General features: G+C 36.8%; 1 protein-coding gene and 2 pseudogenes across 9 annotated transcripts in view; 2 read left to right on the top strand and 1 right to left on the bottom strand.

The window, feature by feature from the left end:
- Nucleotides 1-11,343, bottom strand: part of BCL2L13 (BCL2 like 13) — a 90,182-nt gene extending 78,839 nt beyond the window's left edge. For 3 of the 9 annotated variants that reach the window (XR_005654146.1, XM_039869245.1, XM_039869249.1), the window contains exons 1-2: nucleotides 11,179-11,342; nucleotides 1,247-1,414 (exon numbers count right to left, since the gene is read on the bottom strand). Coding sequence is in view for 5 of the 9 variants with exons in the window: in XM_039869245.1 (XP_039725179.1) it covers nucleotides 1,247-1,364 (118 nt within the window). In the remaining 4 variants the exon portion in view is untranslated. Of the gene's footprint in view, nucleotides 1-1,246; nucleotides 1,415-11,054 lie in introns of all 9 variants that reach the window. The other 6 variants (XR_005654144.1, XR_005654145.1, XM_039869250.1 and 3 more) reach the window with 4 other exon arrangements.
- LOC120607492 (uncharacterized) lies at nucleotides 2,722-2,840 on the top strand (annotated as a pseudogene).
- Nucleotides 11,344-17,944: 6,601 nt separating the features above from the next.
- LOC120607593 (uncharacterized) lies at nucleotides 17,945-18,060 on the top strand (annotated as a pseudogene).
- The last annotated feature ends 2,493 nt before the right edge of the window (nucleotides 18,061-20,553 follow it).

Raw genomic sequence — 20,553 nt, 5'->3', positions numbered from 1 at the left:
GGGAAAAAAATAAATAAATAAAATGTTAAAGAAAAATGCCTTGGCCCTACATCAAAATTGCTAAGTAAATGTTCATTTATTAACATTTTAAACTAAAATTTCTTATAATAACCTCTTTACTCCCTCTCTGACTCTGTCAAGTAAAGTCCTACTACCAGTGTTAGTGAGCAAGAATAAAAAGGTTTTATGGCACACCAAAAATTATATAGCAGTGCTATTGATTAAAAAAAAAAAATTGGAAAAATAAAGGAGATGAAATACAGAAAACATGTGAACATGATTTAAGATAAAATAGAGTGAAAAAAATCACAAATAACTGACTACAACTATGGAAAAACTGTGTATACGGATAAAAGATTAGAGGATAATAGAAAATAAAATGGTTGCTGTGTGTTAGGTGAAATAATAAATCAGATATTTGGTATCATATTTTCTTTTACGAATTTTAAAAGTCATTTTGATATAATTTTGTTTAAAATAACAACCTACCTTCAGGTACTTAAAATATAATTGAATATTTAAAAACAGAACACACCCACTAGTTATATGTAAGTATTTAAATTAATATTGTTAGGACACTTTCTGCCATCCCTCTAACTGTTATATTGGCCAATGGATTCCATCATCTCTGAATTCTCAACACTAATCTTTCTTGAGCCAAAATGACAGAGGATAAATAAGAATTATCTCCAAGGCTGTATTAGAAATCTGTGGAAAAGAATATTTAAGATGATGATGTTACATCTTAATGAAGAAGACTGATTCAGAATCCAACAAGTGTTCTAAGCTTTGTTTGACAAACTATTTAAATAAGGATATATACAAATTCTCAATACAAAGAATTGTGCTAAAAACTATCAGATATAAGAATTCATTGTTTAAATCTATATCCTTGAAAAAAAGGCAATTTAAGGAAGTTAATTGCATTGCAATTTGTAAATAATTATGCAATTCTATGTCTTATTAATTATGAACTCTCTAAAGACAGATGAATTTGTTTATATGTACTTAGTACATTTTTACCTGTACGAAGAGCAATCATTTAAAATAACATGCTCTTAAAAACCATTCAAAGTAGTTGCTTCTGGAAATGTTTCAGGGGATGAGAAGAGGGGTTATTTCTTAAAAGCTGATTAGTATTATTTGATCACATAAACCATAAATATAAGTTACTTAGATACATATACTTTTACATATGAAGTAATTATTACTACTTAATATAACCACCATAAGCCAAAGATAATACCTTGGAGTGAGGGAAGATGCTCTTGCAGCTTCTCCTGAGAGAGGAGTCCCAAGTAGCTGAGAACAACATACTTTGTTTCATAGTGAAATCCTAGAGGCACAGTAGTAGAGGACGCCATTGAGTTGGGTGGCAGAGATCCAAAAAGGTCTGCTAACAGATGTGTAAAACCTAAAAACATAAAAGTATCTTTTCAGTTTAAAGTTTATAACATCCCAGTAAATTTTCCCATTGATTCCAATTATCCAACTAAATAAGAAAATAAATATTTCTCAGATTTCTCAGTAATCTTAAAAATGTAACTTGTATTTACTTACAATTGGGAATTTATTTATTCAGAGTTAAGATCAAAAGCAAATTTCCTCTCTCTCTGTAGTTTCTCTATATTCACTTACGTGGCAAAAACACTAGGCTCCTACCTCACCCTCACCATAGTATATGTTCTCTTTTTTCTTTTACTAGTAAAGCTTCCCAAATTTTAGCTAGGTCCATAGCCACACAGCTGTAGATTATAATTCCAAGTCTCCTTTGCAACTAATGTGTCATATGATTAGTCTCAGCCACAGGAATATCAGCACTTCTGCAATTTGTGGGTCTCTCCTTAAAGACTTCCTCTTCCCTCCTTTCTTTGGTTTGAAGGGTGAATATGACAAACACCTAGATTTGACATGCAAACAAGCCCACGGCTTTAAGGGATGGTGAAGAAATATGACAGAAGAAACTGGGGTTCCTGAATGAGCATATATATGGAGCAGAGCCACCTAGCCAACCTGGACCACTAGCCTCTGGACTGTTATTTAAGTGTTTTTATTCTGAATCTCTTCATTAGGCATCCTAACTTGTTTCCTAATCAATAAAACTACAACTCTCACTTCTTCACCTGGACTCAGCAGCTGTTTTACCTACCATGTACCTTTTTTCTTTTTTAAGATCTACTTTCTTAGCAACTTTCAAATATGCAATACAGGATTATAACTATAGTCACCATGCTGTACATGATAGCCCCATGAATGATTTATTTTATAAATGAAAATCTGTACCTTTTGACCTTTACTATGTATCTTAATAGCCGTTTCAAACCAAAATGTCTTGTTAAGAGGTTTCCAAACAACTATTTTCTACTTAAAACAACAATATGGACTACTTTAAGATTTCAAGAAATATCCCGTAAAAGAAAAAGAGGTTCGGGTTAACTAACAATAAGAGGCAATTTTGACAAAATTTAAGATCTGAAATAAGCAAACTAAGAAAAATGTCAAAACTAAGAGAATGACAAAAAATGAAAAAACACATGCAAAGCTTGAAATACACAAAATAAGAGTGGCTATATAAAGAGATAAAAAAGGATAACATGAAAATCTGCTTTGAATGGTTAAATATCATCTTCGTAAAAAATGTATTTGTGGTTGCTATTAATATCAGTATTTACTTAGACTATCAAAAGAAATATTAGTTCAACATTTAAAAGTTTCTATTGTGCCTACAGCCATGCCACCCTGAACAAGCCCAATCCTATCTGATCACGGAAGCTAAGCAGGGTCGGGCCTGGTTAGTACATGGATGGGAGACCACCTAGGAAGACCAGGTGCTGCAGGCGTACAAAATAAAAAATAAGGGATTGTAAACTGACAAGGTCCTTGCAACCTGTGAGGTCAACCAAGGGTTGCCTCGACTTAAAAAAAAAAAAAAAATTAAAAAGTTCCTATTGTTTCTACCTTCTGGGAGGGCAATGCAACCAAATTATATCAAAATATCCAATAAATCAAACAATAGGCTTTGGACTGCCCTGTTCAACTTTAGAAGTTCCTATAAACTTCAGAAAGTTATTTCAAAATTATTAACACATACTCCAAAGAAAGGGAAGTATTACAGCTTACATCACAGGAATAAGAGCCACATGCTTTGTGTTCTTACAGGGTGCTTTACTCACAAATAGCTCAAAATATATGATCATACTTTTACACTGTTAGCATTTAATATTGAAATGATAGTATTTCAAATTTACAAAAATAAAAGAGAAACCTATAAAAGTAAAATAAATTTTCTAAGGCCTATAAACCAGGTGTTAGCTAGCAGCAGTGCTGTAATGAATATTTGCCTTTTTTTTTTGGCTTAAATCAAGAGAAATTTTACTGACATATATCTAGAAGCAAAAAGTCCAAAATCAAGGTGTCAGCAGGGCTTCCTCTGAAAGCTTTCAGGGAGAATTCTTACTTGCCCCATTTAGATTATGTTTGTTTCTGGCACTCCTTGCCTGTGACATAACTCCAAACTCTTGTCTCCGTTTTCACATAGCTTTCTTCCCTGTGTCTTGACATTCGCCTTTTTATTTCATTTTTTGCCTACCTGCCATCCGACCCCAATTTCCTACCTATAGAGCATCTCCAGTGTCCATCTTAGTAAAAAATAAATCTCCCACTACAAAAGCTAAAATGGCCTAGATATTTTCTCTCCTGTTCTGGTCCACAGCATCTAGGGTTCAGATAGGTTTAGCCAAGTCAGAGGCCCCTGCCTAGGATTTGGACTCTGGAAAGACATTTAAAGGTAATTCACAGAAAAGGTGGCAGTGGTATGAGTTCAGCAGAGGCAGTAGTGCAGATCCTGTAACAGAGTCTTAACTCTTCTATTCCTGTGGCCTGACCCTGGCTGAGTATGCAGCAGAGTCTCCCTTGTTTCCTGCCTATTTCTCAAGCCTAATTTTCCAGCTGCCCATCCATTCTATGAGATATCCAATGCCCTTTCCATAAGTTCCTTTCTGCTTAAGTATGCTAGAATCACTTTGTGTTGTTTGCAACCAAGACCTAACTGGAACCTACTTTTCTTAAAATTTCTAAGACAGTTCCCTAACAATTATAATACACTACTTTCTAGAAAATTTTTAGACTAAATTTACAGTTTAGAAAAATTCTGCAAAGTCCACATATAGACTTAGTAATTACATCGACTAAAATATAAGACAATGCTTTCTGACAATTTTTTGTGTTCATTCAATACGCATCTTAAGATACAAGGTACTCTATAGGCATGAGGCACACACAAGACTAAGATAAATCACCTGTCCTCAGGAGTTTTCAGTCAAGTAGAGGAAAACAAAAATACATAAACAAATAGAACAATAAAGTTTTATGATACAAGTCAGTATCCACAGAGTGGGTGAAAGCCACCCAAAAGAGGAAACAGAGAAGTCTCTTTGAGGAAGAAAAAAAAGGAAGTAGAAATCGGGAAAGGCTTTATAAAAACCTGAGCCAATCTTGGAACATGAATAGGTATTCACTAATTGGACTATCTGGGCAATAGGAGAGGGATGAATTTTAGATGTAAAGATCAGGAAAAGGCACAGAAGCATTTTGAAACTACACGGAAGAACACAAAAATTAAGGAATTTGTTATGAATGGGGCTCAGTAGGAGTAAGCATTTGGCATGCCTTGTATGCTATGGGATGGTAGGAAGCTTGGTTTTATCCTATAAGCCAGGAATTATTTTAACCATATCCATAAATGAACTGTATGCTAATTCTGTATGCATGAACATTTTTTTTTTTTCTGGAGAGAAAAACACTCCCTTTCATTAGATTCACAAATTAGGTCATGATGCAAAACAGGCTAAAAACTATTGTAGAACACCATTAGGAATCACTGGAGTGTTTTAAGCAAGAGAGCATATTAACAGATTACACAGTATTTTAGAAAAATCAATCTGGAGTTGGTGTGGAAGACAGAATGAAGACAGAAAACAAAGACACAAGTTAGGAGAATATTAGGTGAATCTAAACAAGAGATGTATGAAGGCATGAACTACAGCAGGAATACCAGAAAGTCAAAGGTGATGGATAGAAAAAAAAAAAAAAAAAAAAGAGTTTGAAGATTTGTTAACTAACTCAATGAGAGAGTAACCCAGGGAAGTTGTATGGAAAGTGGTATTATTCCTATTTCTCAAGTCAGATAACACAGGAAGAGTTGGTTTGAGGGAGAAGAATAACGAGTTCACTTTGGGGCATACTGAATTTTAGAATACCTATGGGTTGTCCAGGTGGAAATGTACAATAGTTGAATATACAAATCTTAAACTCGGAAAGAGGTCTGGACTGGAGATAAAAAAAATTATACTCTGCACAAATGCAAGTCAATAAAATTACCTAAGCAGAGTGACTGGAGAACAGTGGTTTCCAATGGGAAGGGAGCTTCGAAATTTCAGGGAATAGGGAAAAGGGGTAATATAGTTTCAAAATGCATATTCAGTAAATAGTTTCATAATTGGAAAAGGAAACATTACCTATAGTTTTCAGATTACAAAGTATAGAAAATAAAGTTCAGTAAATCTTCAATCTTATTAGTACCAATGCCTCTCAGTAAGGGGCTCAGAGACAATAATGCACCCTCCCGCCCCAACCCCAATCACCCCCATCAGAACAGGAACCGGAGAAATACTTCTCAAAAAATGATATGGCTTAAAAACTATGTTGAGAAATACCGGTTTGATCTGAAAAAGAAATACGAGAATTCAGGGCAAAACTGACATTTTAGGGGTGGCCAAAAGATGAGAAGCTGGCAGAGGAGATCTCTAAGACTGGATTGGAATAGTCAGAAAGGTTGGAAGAAAACCAGAAAAGAGTGTGTTCATGGTGTCAAGGGAGGCACTCCAATACAAAGATAGTGAACAAAACAAATTCGCATATGTAACACATCGAAAAGAATGAAAATGTCAGGGTAATGATCACTGACAAGACAGTTTTCTGTTTGACTTGCAGAAGGCAGGGAGTTGAAGAGTGAATGGGAAGTGAAGAAGAGAAAATGTGTTTTAAGTCTATTCTCTCAAAAAAAAAAAAAGCATGAATTGAATGGAAGAAATGAATGGAGACAGAGTTTCAGAGATCGTTTTTGTACACAAAGAGACAGGTATGTTTACACTTAGTGGAGAAGGAGCCAATGCAATACAAATAAATATAGAACAAGGAGTAAATTATGAGGTAAAGTTCCAAAAGAGAGGGGCAGAACAGAGCAAATCAGTATCAAATTTTAAGCTTTAAAAAGTCTCAGAATTTTTTTGGTAACAAATAGAAAAGTACACATTTTAAATAATATTTTAAATAAAAAAAGATCTTCTAGAATTTGTTATATTCAAAATTCTTGTATTTATCAAAAAATCCATACCACCAAAGACACTTTTAGTCATCCTCTGACCCAAACGCCTTAGACAAAGTATAGGTCACTGAGTTTCCAAATTTGATTTTTAACCTAGTGCTCTTCCTACAAATCCCAATTGCCTAACCATAAATGCAATCTTAATCATGGATTTCATCATTTTTTGTCTTCCACACTCACCATCTTATTTACAACAAAGTTCTCAGCTCTAGTATACATGTTAATACCAATACATCCACATATTTGATGAATGATTATATTATAGCCATCATTTCTCAATGATTCACACTAAGGGAGAAGATAATACAGACTTCAATCACTTTAGTTTATGGTTTTTAGGCTTTAAATGCATATTTGGCATTCTACTTATAGCCATACCAGACCTAAACATACCTGACCAACAGTATAAAATATTCAAGTTCTAATTTAGCTTGAGCTTCCAGTTATATAGCAACAAAGCAGCTCATTCAGGTCTGTGTTTAGGTGGTGGAGTAGACAGACCTCAGAAACACTATTATATATCTAATCCATCTGTGATAGAGGCATTGAGAATATGCCAAACGTAAACTCCAAAGTACAAGGACATGTTCTCTAAGGGTATTCTCGGAAGATAGGGCATCAACTTCCTTTGCAACATTCTGTAGTCACTAAGCATACTCCACAATGCGCTCTTGAATTTCAATATCATAAATAAATTACATCTGCATGAGACCTCTGTTTCTGAAGCACTTTTCCATGTGTTGTCACTAATAATCCTCTATGCTAGAAGGAAAACGTTAAAGTCTCAAATTTTATTGATGGAGAAACAAGAATAGACTATTTGCCAAAGATCATATACCTAGTTAACAATGCAACCACTTGGTTAGGTATATCCTGTTTACTTCTGAGCTCTTAGCCTTTAACTGCATTTATTCAATACATAATCTTATGCAGAAATTTTTATGCATGCCAGGCAATATACTGGGTGAGAGGAATGCAGAGGTGAAAACATTAACACTAACAGCAGGAAGAAATAGTAAAAAACAAGGTGGTTTTCCAAATATCAGATACCCAGAGAACTGAAAGATGCAAATTTATCAAATTTGAGAACAGGGCAGGTCAAAAAAAGGAAAGAGACATAGTGGATAAAAAGTAAATATGGTCTGAGACCACCACCCAGAGCTTTCCTGGAAGCAGGGGACAAGGCTCAGGTTCACCTGACTATTGCCTCAGCAACAGAGTACATAGACAACTCAAGCTTCTTTTTAAATGATGAAAAGAACTTAGTTACTTTTACTCTTTAAGTTTTATCTAGTAGAATCTCTTAGAATTCAAAGTAGGTATAAGTGTTCTTGGTATCAAGGAGTCATTAAATATAAGAATGATGTTAAATATTAATACTCCTACCTTTTGCACAATTCTAACAAGCTATTAAACACATTTTGTCATCCAGATGTTTCTTTCTCTGCCTTACACCTTTAGTTTGTTCCCCTATTAAGTTACAAGTAGGTGTCAGCCAGATGAACAGCCTGAGGAAGCTTCGGGTAATTTAATTCTGTACTTATACATTCATTTGGTGGCATCTCCAAAACCAGTTACAAATAAAACATACGTGATCCTTCAGTAACAAGTGTAATATCCACAATCTTACAATAAATGATCTTTTTTTTTTTAACCAGGATGCTAGGATAGATAGTATTATGGTAACTACAGGAATTAAGCACATTTTATGAACTTTAACCAGAAGGTAGGCAGCAACTATTAAATTTACTTTAAATTCTTATAAAAAGCAAAAATGCTGCAATATGAGTTTTTTGTAGTTATTTCTCAAACTTGTCTGATCATAATCACCTTGGATACTTGTTAAAAATAAATTTACAGCACTCACCTCAGATATACTAATTTAGAATAACATACCTATATTATATTCCTTAACCTCATCAAACCATAATAGAAACATATTACAATTTAACATGTTTTAAATAAATTATTTCAAGAAATTCTTTGCTTTTAGACCATTTCTGTCCACTAAAACTGTAATGTAATAAGATTGTTAAATACTCCAGTAAGATGGACTAGAAATGACCTATAATCCCAGTTTATAAAGAGAAAAATTAAAATCCACAGATAACTCAGTCACAAATCAAAACTTGTAATTTTAAACATTAACAAAGTTTTTTGGTTATTAGCTCTCTAGTCTCAAGAGTCACTGGTGGTTTGAGAAGGGAATTTTTTTTTTAAGTTCCAAAAATTAACATGAATTAAATAACTATTTTTTAATCCATGCTTTATTACCTCCTACAGGATTCTAAGACTGTCTCCAAAAGAAGTAAAATTAAATAATCTTAATAAAAGTTAAAAAATTGCAAAAATTCACCCCATCCAGCTGAAAAATGCAACTGAGCAAGGTGTCATTTTTAAAACTCAGCAAATCCTAAGCATTCTGATGTAAGCTATCCCTTTCCAAATGAAACATGCCTATTCAAACACTCTAGTTCAATCTTGTGGTAAGAGCTACCCAAAAATGTTTTCACTCAGCAGTTGGCACTCCCAGATAATATACTTATTGAAGAATGCCTTACTCTCACTCTCTCCCCACAGACATACATGGTCTTTTCACAATGAGTAAATCACGCTTCCCATGTATGTGTAGATAACTTTTGTAAAAGGGAGACATAAAATTCACTTTGTTACACCCCTAGGTAAATGCCAGAGAAATAAAAACACATGACAACACAAAAACCTGTATGTGAATGGTTGTAGCAGCATTATATGTAACAGCCAAATAGTGGAAATAACTGACCATGAACTGATGAATTAAAAAATGCAGTATATTCATACAATGGAATATTATGTGGCCATAAACAGGAATAAAGTTCAGACACATGATATACATGGCTAAACCCTGAAAACATTATGCTAAGAAGCCAGTCACAAAGTCCACGTATTATATAATTCCATTTATATGAAAAATCCAGAATCAGCAAATCTACAAAGTAAAATAGTGGTTGCTCAGGTAGGGGAGATGGGGGAGAGTGAAAATAAAGAATGACTCCTAATGGGTACCCGGTTTCTTTGTTAGAATGACTCGTAATGGGTACTTAATGAAAATTGTGGTGATGGTTGTGCATTCATGTATATACTAAAAACAATTCAGTTGTGCAATCAGTGAGTAGAATATCTTAATTATATCTCAATAAAGCTGTTAAAAAATAGCCTGTTCCCTTCAACTCTGTAATATACATTAAGAACTGTTGGTGACCATGCACTTAGAATAAAGCTATGAATCAATATCATGTTTGAAAAACAATTATAAAAAGCTGGATGGCAGTACTTAGTAATTGTTTAAAACTTCTGTTTTGCATGTCTAAAATATTTGTAAGAAATATATTTTTAAAACAATGATTATTATTGTTGCAAATCGCTTGTCCTAAAAGCTTAGTGTATAAGATATTTAGTAAATATTGATTAACTGATGTGCTAGTGAGCACATCTTTACAAAACTGGTTGGACTCAACCTTACATATCCTTCAACTGAATTCAACTACTGGGATACAGTCCACCCTAGTATTGAGTCATTTGAAAAGAAAATACTGAGAACAGTACCTGACTAATCAGAATAAAAGGATTTTCAAACTCCTTAATGGCCTATCATCAAACGAAGACTATTTCATAATGGTTTAAATATTTTCAATTTGCAAGTGCAAATGAGCAATGTGTATTTATCCAACTGAGCATAAACAGTTCACTACCTACACAAACATTTGCTTACAAACATTTCTGCGAGATTAAAAAAAAAAAGTATTAGAAGGGTGTGGCAACTCATCCAAGGTCACACAACAAGTCAGAGTAGAGATCAACATTCTGGATTACACCAAGCCTCCAGGGGAAAACGTACTGACAATTTCGCAAAAAAGAGTTTTTGTTTGTTTTGCTTTATATCATAAGGGGGGGGGGCAACTGTCAGTTCAGTTTAAACTTCTAAATCGACAATGAGATAGCTATTTTGGATAAACACAAACTTGTGCGGGGAGTGGTTGAGAGCTAAACAAAGCTAGCAGTCAAGAGCCTCTGAACAACTGGTCAGATCCGTCCGATTTTCAACCCTCGTTAAAGCCTCAGCTGAAAAGGTCTAGTTTTCCTTCGCAGTTAGTTATGAAGAAAGAAACTTAAGGTCTTCTTGGAATGGTGAGAGGATAAAATCATAGTAAGAAATGACATACTGTGAACTGTATTGCCTCCAAGGGTAAGAAGGAGGGTTTTACTGGAAAAAAATATCATAGGTGTCAGAAGAGCAGTGAAGAAAGTATAAAAAAATCTCTAACACTATAAGGAGAAACGACTGGGATTGGCAGAACTAATCTATAATCATTCTAAACGAATCTCAAGAAAACCTTTTCCTCGACCAAAAGGCAGGCCACATTTCCCAGCCTGGTTCTAAAAATGGAGCCGGATTTTCGGTGTGAAGGTGTCTGTGGGGAAGAACGGCGGTGCAGAGCAAGGGCCGAGGTCCTTCGCCTCCGGCAGCCCATACTGGAAGCCGCGCTCCACAAGGGTCAGCGGTGGGACCTCGCTGGATAAATCCAGTTACAAAAAAATGGGCCCTTTAAGTTCCGAAAACCCTCGGCCGAAGAAGCGCCGGTACACACGCACACTCACTCATAATAGTCACACACTCACTGACACTCACGCGTCGTTGGAACCACTGAAGAGCCGGTGGTTCAGCAGTCTCTGGACACCTTCCTACCCGTGAAAACCGCCTGAGAAGCCGGGTAAGGACCAGATCTGCCTGCCCGGAACCCCACTTCCCTCACCTGGCCCCGGCCCCTGCCCTAGAAGAGATGAAAGAGGCGGCGGCGGCGGCGGCAGTTGTTCTGACAGGGTCTCCCAGCGGTAGTGGCTGCTTCGACCCGCAGCTCTAATCTACCGCCGCCGCCATGTTGGAGGGTGAGGTCACCCCCGGCGTGCTTTCGTCACCGCCGGCGTAGGGGCGGACGGGGGACATCAAGGAGCTCCAGAAGGGGCGGCACTGGTTTCCCGAGCGGAAGTACGGACCATAGAGGCCTGGAGGTCTCTTCGTGCAGACGTGACCCGGAAAAGTCCCCTCTTTCCAGGAGTCGCTCAAATCTATGATTCGTGAGGTTGGTGGAGGTCATTGACTGCTGGAGGGAGGGGAGGCCGGATACTAGTGTGCAGGAAGAGAAGCTGGCGGTTCCTGCGACAAGGAGCATTGCTGCATCCACAGAACCTGTTCTGTCAGAACATGTATTAAGCAAACAAGTATTGAGCTTCAAGTGTGTGCAAGTAAGCGTGTTAGAGAAGTGTCAAGAGAGTCAGGAGAGCTGCAGAAAGCTTCGGAGTTGGCAGCCACTTGTCAGGGAAGATGGGCCTTGAAAGTTGGAAAAGATTTGGGATGGATGGGGTGAGGTGGGAATAGAGAGGTCATTCTAGGTGGAGGGTCCTGTATGAACAGAGGCCATATGGAGAAAAGGGAATTTTCGGTAGTAACCCATTTCCTTCACAGCACTCAACACTGGGCCTGGAACAGAATGTGTATTAATGTATACTTATTTACTTGAACCCAAGCGTCCTTTATGGGAGTCACTTAAGGTATCTAGTCAAGAGGGTATAATATCTAAACCATGCTTTAGAGAAATCAAATTGCCAGTGGTATATATGAGGTAAATTGGAAGAAGGAAAGTGTTGAAGGTGAATTAAAGGGCAGTTTCAAGGAGCCAGATCAGGAATGATAAAAGCCTGATGAGGAGTGACTGCTAGTGGGTACAGGGTTTCTTTTTGGGGTGATGGCTGCACAGTTCTATGAGTATACTAGGAACCATTTAATTGTACACTTTAAATAGATGAATTGTATGGTGTCTGAGTTATAACTCAATTAAACTGTGAAAAAAAGAACTTGAACTGATATGAGTATGTGGGAATCAAAAAGAAGGTTGGAGCTGGCGTTGTAAGAGGCTTTAAGCCTGAGTGAGATGATAGAGGTGGCATTAATAGAGATTTGCCAAGAATAGAACTAGTGGGCTAAGAAAACGATCAATAATTCCCTAATAGTACCTAATAACCAGTCTATATTTAAATTTTCACAACTGTCCAAGTAATGGCTTTTATAGGTTTTTTTTTTTTTGGGGGGGACAGGATCATGCATTGCATTTGGTTGTCACATATTTTATTAGTCTCCTAGTCTTATTTTTAATAAAATTGGCTTTTTGAAGCATATTCATACAATGGCAATTACACAGCATAAAACAAAAATGAACCATCGATATATGTGGCAATACAAATTAATCTCAAAAACATTGTATTGAAGGAAAGAAGCCAGACACAAAACAGCACATGCTGTTTGATTCTGTTTATATAAATTTTAGGAACAGGCAAAACTAATCCATGGTTATAGAAATCAGCACACTATTGCCTGGGAATGGGGGATGTGGGATTGACAGCATAAAAACATTTTTTCTAGGGTGGTGGTGATCACATAGGTATTAGAACTCATCTAATTGTAATTTTTTAGGTCTATGCAGTTCATTGTATGTAAATTTTTCCCAAAAAAGTCACATGAAATAATTCTGTGTAGTTATGTTACCAATTTGATAAATGGTTATTTTCATTTCTTTCAGATTACTTTCAGTTTTAGGCTTTGCTTTTGTTCTTTTTTTTATTTTGCTTTTTGAATGTATAACAATAGCATATAGGGCAATGGAACAGAATACAAAGTCCACAATGGTCAACTGATTTGTGACAGAGGTGTCAAGGAAATTCAGTGGGGAAAGGGATAATCTTTTCAACAAATGGTGTGAAATAATATAGTCTTTTACAGAAATTATTTGAATTTAATCACAGCTGTTTATGGGTTTGGTTTTGTTTATTTTGGGTTTGTTTGTTTGTTTGTTTGTTTGTTTTTACAGATCTTACAAGTGATAAAAAGTTCTAGCTTAGCCAGATATGATTATAAATTCTAAACTCTAGATTCTACTCACTTTATTCATTCTCATTCATCAGTTATTTATTGAACTCCTACTATATACCAGGCAGTGTGCTGGATGCTGGTGAAAACAATGAGTAGGTCAGACATGGTTCCTATTGAGAAGCAGAAATTTTCATTGGAAATAAGTCGAAAGGGTATTTATGAAAAGCTTTTTCCGAAGAGGGGATATTTTTGGGGAGTGCGAGGGTGGGGGGATTTTTAAGTTGAGACTTAAAGAATGAAAAACAAGCTAAGCGGTAACTAGAGGAAAAGAACTTTTCAGGCGAAATGCTTGGTGTTTTTCTGGAAGTGAAAAGAAACCAGGAAAGCTTTGAGGTAGAGAACAAGGGAAGAGGAGTAATGAGAGCAGAAAAATAGGCAGGACCAGGTTAGGCAGTGCTCACACAGACCATGGTGTAAGGTATTCACGAGCATATAGAAGCCACTGAAGGATTATAAATTGAGGAATGACTAGATGACATCTAGGATTTCACTCTGCTCTGAGGAAAATTGGTTGGAAAGTAGCAGAAAGTGCAGGCAACTAATTTAGAGTTTCACTACATTCTGCTACCATTTATTTTTTTCTCTTTAAAATTAATTCCTCGGGGATGGGGAAAAAATGGCTTGAATGACAGAGGCTTTATCCCTCTTGCAACCAAATCAAAGTTGTGACAGGATACAGAGCAAATAGCCATCAAAATTGCCTGGGATCTAGATGAACAGAAGCACTGCAACTAGAGAGGAAGAGAAATAATTAATCTACCTGCAACAGTAGAAGGTAGGAGGAGGTGAAGACGTGAGGCTGTCCCAAGCGGCTGAGTGGGAAAGAGGCTAAGCAGTGGCCTCCTAAAGTGGTCGTGTCTGTGAGCATACTTTCATGGTGATGGACCTGCTCGTTCTGAGCACCAGCACTGGGTCAGCTGCACGGGGGGACACTGAGTTGTCAGAGCAAGGGCTGGAGGCAAGGCTCTCTCGTGGGTAGAAGTGCTGGTGGTATCCATTGTTCCTCTGTTGAGCCCTCCCCGCTCCCAGCGTTTGGACCTAGCACCGCCATAGCTAATAACAGAGGTCATTCTGCCCAGAGGAGTCCCTGAAACTCCACCCTCCCCAACTCACAGCCCCAACCAAGCCACATCCAGCTGTGTCCTCAGTGAGTCGGGTGTTCCTTGCTGAGCAGCTCTAAGACTCACACTGGTGGCAGCTGGCCTCATTTTCTGGCATGGTTTCTTGGGGCAACTATAAGCACAGCATCTGTGGATTGCTTGCTGAATCTTAATGGATGGCCCCGGAGCGGCACAAGCTGGGGTTAAACTTGGCCTGCAGCTGAACCCCTCTCACAACTGTGCCACTGGATACCTTCTACACAAAGCCACGCTAAAAAGACCGGGAGACTTAGGAGCTTTGCTTACTACATAGAAACAGACAAAGAAAGGCAGCCAAAATGGGAAGATGAAGCAGAAATCATATGAGAGAACAGAACAGAGATCCAGGAATAATGGAGTCAAGCAATCCAACAGATGCAAAGTTCAAAATACTGGTTATAAAGATGCTCAGTGAATTTAGGGGAAGTGTAGATGAATTCAGTGAGAACTTAAAGAGATTAAAAAAAACATAAAAATGGAAATGGAAACTATAAAAGGGAACCAGTCAGAAATGAAGAACACATTATCTGAGATGAAGAGTATGTTAGAGTTATTAAAGAGGATCGAACCACCAATACAGAGGATGGGAAAGCCAAGGACAATAAGAATGACAAGAAAAAAGAAGTCAAGACTATAATAATAATATAAGGAGTCTATGGTACGCTATTAAATGTAAAAATATCCATGTTACAGGGGTACTTGAAGGAAAAGTTGAAGAGCTGTTTGAAGAAATTAAGATGGAAATCTTCCCTAACCTAGTGAAGGAAATAGACATACAACCCAAGGAAGCTCAGAGAGTCCCCCACCAAGACACATTATAATTAAAATATCCAAGGTTAAATACAAAGCAAATCTTAAAAGCAGTAAGAGTAAAGCAGTTAGTTACCTCCAATGGAAGACCCATAAGACTGGCAGCTGATTTCTCATAAGAAGCAATGCAGGACAGAAGGGCTCCGCACAAAATATTCAAAGTGTTGAAAACCCAGGATCTATAAACAACAATACTTTATCCAGCAAAGCTATCATTTAGAGTCAAAGGACAGATAAAGAGCTTCTCAGACAAAAATAAGCTAAAGGAATTTATCAACACCAAGCCAGTATCACAGGAAATGTTGGAGGGACTTTTTTAAGAAGAAAAAACATGTATCAAAAACAGGGGTAAAGAGTGGTAATAACTACATTTCTATCAACAAGTACCTCAAATGGAAAAGACTTAAGTGCTCCAATCAAAAGATAGAGTGGCTGAATGAATAAGAAAACAAGATCCCTATGTAGGCTGCCTACAAGAGATCACTTCAGATTAAAAGACACACAGACTAAAAGTAAGGGTATGGAAAAAGATATTGCCTTGATGGACCTAGAGGGTATTGCACTGAATGAAATAAGTCAGATAGAGAAAGACAAATATCCCTGATACATGTGGAAGCTAAAGAACAAAATAAACAACAACACTGAAAATAAACTCAGATACAGAGAATATTTTGAGGGCTACTAGATGGGAGGGACAGTGAAAAAGGGTAAAGGGATTAAGAAGTAAAGTAGATAGTTATAAAATTGACATGGAGATACAGTATAGCATAAGGAAAATAGTTAATAATGTAGTAAATATGTAAGGGAGAATAGGAGTAGTAGATTTAGTGGGGTGATCACTTTGTGAGTTATATAGATCTCTAATCACTATGCTGTACACCTGAAACTAATATTGTACGCCAACTATAATTTTAAAAAAAAAGTCATTGAATTGTACAATGTAAATACGAGCAACTAATTGTCTATTATATTTCAATAAAACCGGGGGAAAAAATGAAAAAAATAAAATAAAATTAATTCCTCAACATTCAAAGACAAAGATGATTTACATTTACCTCTGCTCTCTGTGTCCTCCCCAGCAAGCAAACTCAAGAGTTAGTTTATCTATTCTATTGACTCAATTTCAAATACACCATAGACTGAATGAAGCCGCAGCTTGGGAGCAGGTGAGACAAAGAGCTAGCAAACTATCTCTTTATGACTAATCTGACAGTAATTTAGGTCAGTGACTTTGGTGAAGCCATATCTAAATAGGTTTATTTAGGAGGGGGATTTTGCAATTCACCTGAAAAACTTATAATAAAGCTTTTCCACAAGACCTAAGCTAGTACAGGAGGAAATTAGATTTGGAAAACTCCTAACTAGTTAATCTTTGCATGTACTAATAATAACTTTTTCACTCCAGAGACAGTCTCTGTGAAGCTTACCACATTCTTACCAGATAGGATCTGGCCTGTTCCTTAGTGAATCAGCAAAATACTGCAGAAACTAGTTGTAAAGACCATTAACATGGGGAAGGGAAAGCTGCACAAAAGGGGATGTTAACTATATCTGTAAGACTATTTATTTTATTTTAAAAATTAAGTCTTAAGGTTAATGTAACAAATGTTAATTGTCAATTTAGGGTGGTGGTACATAATTACATGAATGTTTGAAATTTTCTTTGTACTGTCAACATAAGAAATATCTAAACCTGTAGAGAATTTTTATAAGTTTATTTGAGCCAAACTGACATTCTGGGAAGCAGTCTCAAATGCTCTGGAGAATTAGTTTGGCAGCTTCTTTTATATATTTGCAATTAAGGAAGTAATGGAAGGAAGATTACATGATGGTGGGAGAAAGCACAATGGGGTTTGATTACAGACAGGTTAACAAGATTATTTGCTTGAGGGCGGTTACAGTTTATTTTAAAGGTATATTAACTGAGATGCACAGAAACAATGGACAGAGGCTTGCTTCAGGAAAAGGTAAGCGTTTATTGAAGAAGTTATATGCCTGGAACTGACTACCCACCATGACCTGCCTAGTTAGGAATTTATGAACCGATCACCATGTGAGGTTACTTTCCTTAGGACTCCTTATTTTTCATTTTTAGTACGTTTCTATATTTTTTAATATCTTGAAATTATAATAAATCACAAAAATCAGCACACTCTTTCCCAAAAAACAAAAGCATCGTGACCTGAACAGTGCAACCTCTGTTCCAAACATTAATTTCATAAATAATTAGATATATGGCATTAGATTGCTACTCTCATTCCCCAACCCATTATTTTGCAGAAAATTGTAAAAATAAATAGGAGGAGGGATTGTAATCCAAATGAGTGAATATTACCTCATCTTGACCTATGGATGTTATAGGGAGGCATAATCCTGAAAATCTGTGTCTGGGATGGTGAAGAATGACATTAATGCAAAACCTAACTAGATGAGAGAAACAAGCCTATCATCTGGTTTAGCTCAGTTCATTAGCATACTGATCCAGATAAGGTCAATTATGTAGATTTCTGTTGCCCTATTAGTGGCTGAATCCTTCTCTTATGAAACAGTAACATTTTTCTCAAATATGTGCACCCATACACTACAAAGAACCATATACTAGTACAGCTGGAAAACAATTTGGTAGCCTTAAAAATATGTACCATTGTCTGTAGCCATGCCACCCTGCACGTGCCCGATCTCATCTGATCTTGGAAGCTAGGCAGGCTCGGGCCTGGTTAGTACTTGGATAGACCACCTAAGAATACCAGGTGCTATAGATGTTAAAAAATTTTTGTTTAAAATATGTACCATTGCCATTAAAAGGACAAACTGACATGTGCTTTCTGGTGTGATGCACTGAGGACACAATATCACATGTATAGCATTTCTGTAATTTCTGTAATGCATAACCTGAATCAAATTATGAGGAAATCATCAGACAAAACCAAATTGAGGGATTTTCTACAACTGCTTCTTCAAATTTCTGGCGCTCTTCAAAAATGTCACTATTAGGAAAAGACAAAGTCTGAGGTGCTAACCATTCGATTTTAAAGATTAAAAAAACATGATAATTAATACAATAGGTGATCTTGGATTGGATCTTGGATCAAAAAAAATTGCTACAAGGGATACTGTGGGACGTATGGCAAAATTTGAGTATGGGATTGTTAAATTTTCTGAATTTGATCAATGTACACCCCTGTTCTTATGAAACACATGCTGCACTATTTAGTCATGAATTATACACACGCACACACACACACACATACACAGATGCTCCTCAGCTTAATGATGGATTATGTCCTGATAAACCTAAGTTGAAAATATTGTGAGTTGAAAATGCATTTACTACATCTAACCTACCAAACATCATAGCTTAGCCTAGCCTACCTTAGACATGCTCAGAACACTCACATTAGCCTATAGTTGGGCAAGAGTAATTGCAGTCTTCTTCTCACTGGGGACTAGAGACACAAATGGGCATTTTGTAGACATCATGGGATGCAAAACCACAAAACACAATATCCAAAAGTGTGCAACACAGTACACCGTATTGATTATTTACTCTTGACTGACTGGGGGCTGTAGCTCTCTATCATTGCCCAACATCAGGAGAGTATCATACTGCATCTTGCATATCGCTGGCCTGGGAAAAGATCAAAATTCAAAGTAGGATTTCTACTGAATGCATCTTGCTTTTGCATTATTTTACAATGAAAATCTTTAGTCGAACCATTGTTAAGTCAGGGATTGTCTGAGCATGGAAAGTGATAAAGCAAATATAGTAAAATATTAATAATAATCGGTATGTCTAAGTGAGGGAGTTCATTGTATACTATTCTTACTATATTTGAAATTTCTTCAAAAAAAGGTATTATTAAGAATGTGTGAACCCTTTGATGCATAATTTTACTACTAGTAGTCTACCCTAAAAATAAAGTTTTCCAAAGTCTTTGCCTTTATAGTTGGGGGAAAAAAAATTGGGGCTTGAAGCAAACAAGTCTGGAAGAATTTCTGCCCTAATTTTCCAAATAATTCTAAGTAGGTCCTGGGAATGATGCTGAAAAAAATGCAGCAACCCATTCAGAAAAGTTCCAAATAGATTTTGTAGATACTCTACCCTAAAGGAGGTGGTACATAACTCCTCACATCTTAAGTATGAGCTGCACATAGTATTTACTCCCAAAGAGTACAATATATAAAAAGGTGGGCGAGAGTAACTTTACAGTGGAGAAACCTGACAAACACTCGTTCAGCTGTGTGATCAAGGTCAACATCAATAGTCAAAAATGCTGACAGCATGAACCCTTGATATCACATAATGAAAATGGCACATTACCTCTGTAATCTTATTCAATACCCATAACCCCCCATCAGTCATGAGAAAAATTCCAATAGAGGTGCATCCTACAACAAACCTAACCAGTACCCCTCGAAACTGCAAGGTCATCAAGTACAAGGAAAGGTTGAGAAATTGCCACAGTCAAGAAGAAACTTAGGACACATGACAATTAAATGAAATGTAGAATCCTGGATGGGATCCTGGAACAGAAAAAGGGCATTGGGTTTAAGAGAGGAAAGGAGGCATCTAAAAAATGCAAAGGAAAGGGCTTGCAGAAATGACCAACTCAGCCAAAGTCCATTCCTAACTGCCCTCTCCCCCACCCCTCCAGGACTCTCTAGCTACCATGTTTTCCCCCATTGCTGACTTCCCCACCTCAAGGACTCTCCAGCTCACATCTGTTGATTCATGGCTTGCCAACCAACTAATGTCCTTCCTTATCTCTGTAGCTGTGTAGGAATAACAAGACTATATAAAACTGCTTGTTATGTTTCAATCAGGGCTCAGCCTTTGGATAGGAATCCACTGAGCAGGTGCTGGCATTAATAAGTGTTGCTTCCAGAAACAAATGAACAGGACAAACAGAGACTCATGGACATGGACAATGACCACTGGTTACCAGACGGGAGGGGGAAGGAGGAAAATAAAAAAATGTTAAAAAAAAAAAATATATATATATATATAAGCTTGGAAAATAGTCATTACCATACCCCACCACCCCCACCAAAAAAAAATAAATAATTGTTGCTTCCTACTTATAGCCTCAATGTCCCGTCTCTCTGTTCGAGAATCTCATATCAGTGCTGATAACGCCAAGGTCGCAAAACAAACGACCTATAAAACCAGTGGTCTTAAAATTCCTTCTCCCTTGTAGCACCTCCCCCACCGGAAGCTCCTCCTCCCCATCCTAAGTCATAAGGCACACATGAAA

This window comes from Pteropus medius, unplaced genomic scaffold (genome assembly GCF_902729225.1).
Source record: "Pteropus medius unplaced genomic scaffold, Ma_sr-lr_union100, whole genome shotgun sequence".
Taxonomy (NCBI): Eukaryota; Metazoa; Chordata; class Mammalia; order Chiroptera; family Pteropodidae; genus Pteropus; species Pteropus medius.
This window is presented reverse-complemented; position numbering and strand designations above follow the sequence as displayed.